At 52.2% G+C, this 8,601-nt stretch overlaps 2 protein-coding genes across 2 annotated transcripts; one reads left to right on the top strand and one right to left on the bottom strand.

The window, feature by feature from the left end:
* Nucleotides 1-230: 230 nt before the first annotated feature.
* CSUI_009176 (elongation factor ts) lies at nt 231-4,515 on the bottom strand (the record flags this gene model as incomplete). Its single annotated transcript, XM_068069292.1, has 2 exons — nt 1,324-4,515; nt 231-383 (listed from the first exon to the last, which is right to left on the bottom strand). Coding segments are annotated over exons 1-2 (2,457 nt in total), but the record flags the coding sequence as incomplete, so codon positions are not given.
* A 198-nt stretch (nt 4,516-4,713) lies between these two features.
* On the top strand, nt 4,714-7,029 carry CSUI_009177 (uncharacterized protein). Its single transcript, XM_068069293.1, has one exon. The coding sequence runs from the start codon at nt 5,891-5,893 to the stop codon at nt 6,491-6,493; it is 603 nt and encodes a 200-aa protein (XP_067918731.1). The 5' UTR covers nt 4,714-5,890; the 3' UTR covers nt 6,494-7,029.
* The last annotated feature ends 1,572 nt before the right edge of the window (nt 7,030-8,601 follow it).

Below are 8,601 nucleotides of genomic sequence, written 5' to 3' on the forward strand. Positions count from 1 at the left end.
ATAGATTAAAGAAAGAAAGAATGATAGATAGATAGATATTCTCAGCACCTTTTTTTTGAGTACGGCTGGCCGCCCTACGATCCCTCCCTCGTTCGGTGAGACTTTCAGAGATGAAAGGGACGAGACCCAGACGGCGTCATAAACATGGTATGTGAAAGACAGGGAAGAAGCGACAAAAGACTCTCTAGGCCCAGTCGCCCTAGTATTGAGAGAAGGTGCCGGCTGTTTACCTGTTGAATCAGAACAACTTCTTTGAGCCACTTCTTCAAACGTCCTGCTGCCATCTTCTCTGCGACATTAGGAGGCTTTCCACTTGCCTCCGCTTGTGCTTTGCATGCAAGTCTCTCTCGTTCATAAAGATCTGGATCAAGAGAGCCCTCATCCTACATAGGAAAAGAGAAAAGGAAAGCCTCTTTCCTCCCTTGTGAATGACGAAGGTGTGCTGAAAGCTCCGTTACAAGCCAGACAAAGATGCTTCACGCAGATACGTTATCACCGATCTATCACCCTATCAGACCCTTCGCCACCCAAAGGTCGTGGCAAAAGTTTACCTGTGTGGTCTTCTTTCTTTCATCAGTTCTTTCTGAGAAGGAGATGCTGCCTATCAAGGGACGAAGAGTTTATTAGACTGTGAGTGATCCTTGGCTCAGTTTCACGAAACAGACAAGCGAAAATACAAGGCACACGCGTGCTGCATGCAATGCTGTTGAAATAACGCTTCTTTTTTTGTCTGTCCCCCCCGACATAGATACTGTACATCGGCAGACACATGGGCAATGGTTCATGGCCATGGACTAGTCCTAAGCACTCAACCAAAGGCAAGAAGAAAGAGAGAAGTAAATGGCACAGCCGAATCCCCTTAGATGCCTACTCACACCTTTCTCAGCGACATTCTTATCGCTCTGTAGACAGCTGGACGAGTGCCCCGAGGACAAGAATGACCGACGGGCTTGATGCTGCCTGCCTCTCTGCACCGGTCTAGGTTTTGCACGTGGAATACCCACGTACATACTAAAGAGAACGTCTTCAAGCTACGAGCGTATACACCAGCGACTGCTTATGTGTCTATCGCTACCTCCTTCTATATCGTACGGTCCCATGGCGACCCAGCACAGAGCTGTACACTATCCCTCTTCTTTCCCGGAAGGAAATCGATGTTTGAAAATAAAGAGGGTAGAAAACCTCAGAGAAATCTGTCTCTCTCCATACATAGATGTATACCTATGTACAAAGACAGATTCATGTATAGTTATTTAAGGGGGGCGCGCAATCTGAGGTATCAAGTCCCCAATCTAGTGAAGATATGTGTGTAGACAAACCTACCACAGCGAGCGGCTTTGCAGCGGCCACCTGCATGCCTATTTTCTCAGCCATGCTGTCCAAGTCTTGATAGTTTTTCTTCCTGGTTTGTTCGGCTGCTGCCTCCTGTGTTTCTGCCGCGTCTTTTCCTTCCTTCTTCACTGTGTCATTTCTTTCTTGGTTGCCTTCTTGCCTTCCTCGTTTTTCGTTCTCTGGTCCCCTCACATTGGTGTCCCCGGAGGCTGCTGTCCTCGCGCGACGGTCACCTTCTTCCTCCTTTCCTTGTTTTCTTCTATCGGGAGATGTAACTCCAAGTTTCACAAGTACTCCGAGGGTGCCAACACCCTCCGCTAGTCGATCATGCAGATACACCCCGACCGCACCCTCACTCCTCCGTACAGACACTGCCGCTGCATCTTCAATCGTTACTCGTTCCCCCACTAGAGTACGTACATGATGCAACTCCTCCTCAACTGTTCGATGCCTTAGTCGTTTGGGACCGTGGCCGGAAGAGCTGCCATGACACCCTTCTTCGGCTTTTCTTGACAAGCCTTCTTCCTCGCTCTCAGGCGTCATCCTCACTATATCTCCTGAGGGCGCTCGATCCATCGCAAGGGCTAGTGTTAACATATCAGAGCTGTCCTTTCTCTTCTCAGCTGTCCCTGATTCCTCTCGTACACTGCAATCGCCATCATCAGCGTCTTCTCCGTTCGCAGAACACCTCCAGGGAGCCTTTAGGAGCCTTGCAACAAGGTCAGCCCCCCCTTGTGGAAACGGTTCTCTCCTGTCTGCGCCCCCTCCTTGGAGGAGAAGAGGTGGCTCAGCATTGTCAGGCGAACTATCCCAGGCTGGGGGAGAAGAGCAGGAATCACCGTCACTTTGAGTATAGTGAAACCTAATGCAATCGGCCAGAATAGCAGCCGCCTGTCGTGCGAAAGCAGTAACACGGCGATTTCGAGCAACGAAATCTGTGCCGCATCCCACACGAATCATAACTCTTCCTTCCCAGGCATCTTCTTTTCCATCTTCAGAATAAGACGCAGTCCCTACTCCTTTGTTTCTCTCCTTCCCCTTCCACGATGCTACAGCTATAAGTCCCTCCGGAGACAGATGAGAAGCGCCTTTCCGGGTGGCTGTCTGTGCAGCTGCAGCTGCAGCAGCAGCAGAGGCCGCGGCGCCTCTTTCTCTTAGCCAGTCAACTGCTCCACGAAGGTCACCTTTGGACGCAGTGAGAGCTTCTTTGCATGCCGACACGCTGATGCCGGTGAGAGAGCGCAGCTGCTTCAGAAGCTCTATAGATGAGGATGAGGGAGAAGCAAGTAAAGACGAGGACGAGGGGACAGGAGGCGGAGAATTGAAAAGTGCGAATGAGAGAGATGATGGAGGGGGAGAAAGAGAATCAAAAAAAGGTGCACAGATACGTGAGGCTAAGGGGGGTGTGGAGATAATGCGGCCGCCTCTGAATAGGAAAGAAGAAAGAGGAGACAACGATTGAGAGGAGGGTCCGGGGACGGCTGAAGAACTACAGGACAGCGAGAAAGGTTGCGAGGCTGCAGAAGAGTGTGAATGGAGTCGACTGCCGCTGAGAAAAGTGGATGTAAGTAAATCCCCTATAAAAGCTTTTTTCCTTGGACAGAATTGGGCAGCGGTAACTCTGGAGCCGCCGTGCGTCACAGGCAATTTTCTTTGTGGAGGCAGGGCGCCTGGAGGCCCTGCAAAGGTGAAGTCGGCTCCGCGAGATGCTACCGAAATCAGCTGAGAAGAGGCAACGTTAAGGGGGGGGAAAGGGAGAGATACTGACGAAGAAGAGAGAAAGAGACACCGAGAGCGGGTGGTAGAACCCAGACAGGATGAGTTTGGAGAAACGGAACAAAGAGCGGTCGAATCTAGGCCACCAGAGGTGAACAATGAGGATAGAAAACCGCAGAAGAAGGGACCGCGAAGTACAGAAAAGGTTATAGTTCTGGCCGGGTTCCGCCCCGAGATGCTCACACGGTCATCTTCCCGACGAGAGCAAAGCGATGATGGACATGTTGCTCTATTTCCACGGTCTCTTTTTTCTTCTGAAAGCGGAGCACGGAAAGGAGAACATACTTGGAGTATCGTACACCCTGTGAGAGAGCTGGAAACGCTACGAAGACGGTGCAACGATGATTCGATCCCTCCCTCACAGCTGTTTCTCAATGAATGAAGTGGCTTGGGGTGTCGGTGAGACAGAGAGCTATTCGAGAAAACAGAGGAGAGAGAGGGAGTGCAGGAGAAGATGAGAACTTGGCTGACCAGAAGAAAGAAGAGAGAAAACTGCTTAAGGAAAGGAAACCCACGCATCGAACCAAAGAAGTCGGAAACAACGCAGCAGACGTTCCGGGCAAGCTTACGTCTGAGTCAAGTGAACCCAGTCGAGAATTTCTTGGAATGATGCATACACGAGGGGCTCCTGACTATGCCAGTTTGCATTGATGTACAGATGCATGAAATCCAAGTAAAGATTCACGGTGGACGGAAGAAAAGCGGAGAACATACGAGGATGTGAGGAACCAAGTCAGGAACGGACAGCGCACTGCAAGACACGAGTCGCGGCTGGGTGTCATACATTGTGCGCTCTTAAACAAACTATAGGAACCGGAGTCTCCAGAGGAGTTTGTTAATTCACTTGACGAGAACTGCAGGAAAATTGATCTGCAGTGTTCATGTGGATTCAACTTGAACAGGTGGGAACAGCTCAACGGAGATTGATACACCCACCCCCCGCAAAGGCCCTGTAGGACTGTCTAGTCAGAAGGTGAAAGTTCCTCTGTTGCAGTTCACTCTTACCAAGAATAGTGGCGAGCTATGGTCATACACCCGCGGGTACAGAGGACAGCAGCAAGTGGAATGACACTTTGCTGAGACTAAACTCGGCAACGAGAACAAGCTCGAGCAAAGCACTAGCATTCGCACATGTACTCAGCACTTCGCATGTCGGAAAAAATACTGGAGAAAAAAGATGGGGGCGTCTGCGAGGATAAGTGGACTCTAAGAAACAGGGCAGCCTCGTAGTAGGCTATTGTCTGTGTGAAGGGGACTCTCCGTACATGCGAAGTATAAATTCCCGATGTGGTACCATGGACTACGAACTACCTTCTCTCCAGGCCGTATTGGTCAAGAACTACGAGCATGAATCTACGAGATTTTCCATTTCTCAGTAGCAATATGCCTTTTCTTCGTAAGATTACTCCGGGTTCCACGCTTCGCTGGGAAGTTGCGACGGACTGTCTGGATGGAGACACTCCCGATGCGAAGGGAGTGCGGTTCACCCTTTACACACGGAGACACTGCAGGTGGTCATGAGTGTAGCTCTCCCCCATTGACTTCTCCGCTCGCATTTCCCTTAACGTGTGCGGCTTACCGTCTTCTAGGCAGTTTCCGGGTAATCTCTACAGTCGACACCCCAAAGCTCCCTCTTGTCCTTGGGAGCGTCGCCGTACTCAACAGATTGTGGCTTTCTTTCGTGAGTTTGTGTTTTAGGAGGAGACACACACCTGACTTCTGTCGTAGTACGCAAAGACACCTTCAGGTCTCACTCACTGTCCCCATGCGCGACTTGTCGATGAAGCATGGGCTCGTTCCCCTCGGAAGGAATCTGCTTTCCGGACTTTCCTTTTTTACCGTGTCAGCGTTTTTTTCCCTACCTCTGCCAAGCGAAACAACGAAACTACTAGTGGACAGCCTTGCTGTTTTGGTGGCCCTCCTCGTCGAGAATTTCTGTCCACGAGCCTGTTTGGAACTCATGCCTTTGTTTCCCCGCCGGGCTTCTCTGAAAGCGTTTTGGCTGTGCTCTTCAGGAAACAAAATCACAAGGCGACAGCAGCTAGACTACTGACCCATACCTCCCACAGTTGCCCCTCCGCAAGCTGCCCTTGTGTGCAGCCGTTTCAGCCACCGTCAGTTTTTGATCCGTTTAATGCGCGCATGTGGTGCGAGGGCCAGCCACCATCCGCTGGCGGCGGTGGAGACGTTCTTCTGCACTGCACAGGGATTTGGACGGACGCCGGGAAAACACGAGGAGAAATTTTACCGCGTGCTTCCCGGACCTGGCGGCACAGAGCTCTCTACTGACGGCTTCAGTCGGCTTTTTGGTAAGGCGGCACACGTTCACTGCACAGGTCGTGGCCAAGGAGCAGGAGATTGGAAGAAAGCCGGCGGACTACTGCTACACTGGTTTCGAAATTGCTGCACAGCCATTCAAGGCAGCCGGCAACGGGCATCACGGATTCAGAAGCGCAGGGAGCCAGCCAGGCGCGTGGCTATTCCCGGAGACTTTTGATTGCGCGCGCCATCCCCTCATAGGGAAACGGGAACTCCGCGGAACGGGTTCAGTCAACACTTATTTGTCTTCTTTCCTGGCGAGCTCACCTCCGAAGAGTTTCCACGCAAGGGACGCAAACAAAGTCCAGGCATCTCTCCAAGGAAAATTCTTGGCCGCGCCACCGCGCGTCTGCATGTGAGGCTACGTCAGCCTGTGGTTTTCTTGGCTTCGTCGTGCTCAGCTTTGCCAACAAGGCCCCGTCAAGTGGTTAATTTTTTGCTTGTCGCCGAAGCCGTAGTCAAGATGCAAGTGACCACCTTTTTGCAGTCGTTCATCTTTCTCCCTCTGGGAGCTTTTCTGCTTTTCTCTTCTCTGCTCGGAATTCGTTTCCTCAATTCGCTGACTTCCCGTGTGTGTCGACAGTCGGTCTCCATTGGGTACATCAATCTGCGCCTTGTCTCCCTGATTCTTCTGGTGGCTTTCGGTTTCTTTGCTCGGGAGCAGGTTGTACTATCAAGAATTTACAACTCTACAGCTTTTGCACGGTACTGCGGCTCAGGAGTCAATCCCAAGAATCCCTTTCCAGATGAGAAATCGCAAGACCCCATTGCTATGGCTGCTTCCGCTGCGGCAGCTCAAGCAGCTGCGGCCGCGCTAGCGGGTGGAGAGGTTGGTCTTCAGTGCATGGCCTACAAACTTCGGCATGAGCGCAACTGGTGGTTGTCCCTGCTCAGTTTAACGGTCTGGCTCCTTCTCTGGCGCGTCACCGCGATGGTAGCGGGTTATGATAGGAAATTGCAGAGTTTAGAAGAAGAGAGAAATGCCGAATTGGCTGCTCTAGAGAACTTACGCCGGCAACAAGAGAACGAACAAGTACTAGATGAAGTCAATAAGAAGAAAGAATGATCCGAGAGTTGGTGCGAGGCCGGAAAAACTGTAGAGGAAAAGGGGATAGGGCAAACAAGACGGGGAGTAAAAGAGTGGCCTAGCAGAGTGAAGAGTAGACTCGTGTATACTGCTCAAGCGACGCAGAAGAAGCTTCAGCGAAGAAGCCACTTTCTGTCCGGAAAAAAGCAAACTGGGCAACAGGTAATGTATTGTTAAGGTGATGGCAAGTTTCAAAACTTCGGTTGACTCATACGTAAGAGTCAGTCCGTGGTCCGAAGCCGACGCAGAGCGGGCAAAAAGAATACGTCTTGCGGGTTCGTGTTGAGAGTGCCGATGTGAAAAGAGCAACGCTCCATGGAGTGCATACCGAGGAGACACCGGGGCATGGTGTTTTGTTTTCCAGTTTGGGTGCTGCGTGCCGAACTTGTGAAGTTCCGGGGTCTTGGGCTGGCTCGTTTGAGCTGTGAAACGAGTGCCGCGTCACGGACCCCGCATGGTGCTGAATGCGAAGAAGTGTCTGTGCTGGGCTAGCCACCCTGTCTTGTGTCTGCTGCGCGGTGACGTACTGTTCTCCGACCGTGCCCTTCTTCGGGACTCTTGGAGGCTCGTCCGTCACATTCCCAACGTGCTGCCGTTGCTGTGTGAATCTAACTGAAGATACACCGGTCTGGCAGCGGGAGCAGTCCACGTATTCAGGGAGGCACGGGCGGCTGCTAACACACTCAGAAGGACTAGAGTAATCCACCGCTACTTTCATGTCGGGACTTTACCGAGCTGCCGCTTTTCGGTTTTAGAGGTCGTCAGGGAGCCCGATCTCCTCGAGTGTACGGTGACAGCACCAAAGAAAAAGCAAAGAGAAGCACGCGCTGGGTCTGCACGTTAGTCACAAGGTTCTTTAATTAGATCGGGTCCGCACCTTAGTCACAGGGTCCTTCAGATAGATTCTACGATTTTCAGAAAGCTGGTAACTGCCTCTTCAGGCCGGCAGCTCAGTTGCTAGGGAAATCGAAGTTACGGTTATTCACATGCGTTCCGTGTGTCTTGCTGTCCTACAGTCGTAGGGAGCGTGGCGATGGTTGCGGGACCAACGCGTGCAATCAAGGGAGGGAAATGCAAACGGGATGTCTGCATCGTATGTCCGGTTACTAGCTCGTACTGGGCAGTGATCACAGCCGGCCCGTCATCTGAGGAGCTCTTTCATGCAGACGACGTTGCGCCTTTCGAGGACCCTGCTCAGCGCTACAGGAGAGTTTTTCTGCGTACAAGAGGCTGCTTGTAGTGGGTCTATGTGGCCTGATGACGACAACAGGTGTGCTTTGCGAAGACGCGAGCCACTGCGTCAAGCGCAGGTTCCCCTGGAGGCACCTGCAGAGTAAGACGCGTCCGTTCCGCTGGCAGGAGGCGCGCTTGCCTGTTACAGGGTCCTGAGAAGCAATTTCACTCGGACAGGCTGGTGCACGCGCTAACCAGATGCTGCTGTAGTGTAACAGTAGTCTGCTGAAATAGCAGTTTGTCTTCGGTGTGAGGCACCCAACGTCACAATTCTTGAGGGGCTCAGCTTTCTGTGCGTGGCGATGCTTCTTCTCTATGAAAAGAAAGAAGCGCAAGTGACGCTCCTGCTAGAGAGCCTTTGCCAGCCGCCTGCACATCATGGTCGTATGCTAACTGTACCGCGGACCGTCGACGGCAGCCAGTCCATTTCACGACTTAGCCTGTCCACTGTGAAATGTCATGTCCACCCTGATTCGTCGAAGGTGTGTCGTACGCTCACTTCTCGATATGCTCCAGCACCCGACAAAAGACGTCGTCCGCGGAGTGAATGTCGTTCGAGCTGTGGCAGGTAACCCGCACACGGCATACAGAAAACCTCGGGAGCAAGGTAAGTTCTGACTTGGCACACAGTTGCACCGTACACCACTCCGTCTTTTGCAGTGCAGTCGAACGACGGCGGCAGAAGCCCCGAGTCCGCAGTGGCACACAGGGTGGGACTGCGTACGGAAGCGCAGTGTTCGACTTCACTCCGAAGACAGGCGCACTCCAGCAAAACTGCACGTCGGAGAGAATGCGGAGAAAGAACAGTGGGTGGTGGATCCGGGTATTCTATACCGACAGCCGGGCATCTAACG

The sequence above is a fragment of the Cystoisospora suis genome, assembly GCF_002600585.1.
Source record: "Cystoisospora suis strain Wien I chromosome Unknown contig_5380, whole genome shotgun sequence".
Classification (NCBI taxonomy): domain Eukaryota; phylum Apicomplexa; class Conoidasida; order Eucoccidiorida; family Sarcocystidae; genus Cystoisospora; species Cystoisospora suis.

Excerpts from the sequence above, each read along its gene's own strand:
- CSUI_009177 (XM_068069293.1), top strand. The coding sequence starts at position 5,891 with ATGCAAGTGACCACCTTTTTGCAGTCGTTCATCTTTCTCCCTCTGGGA.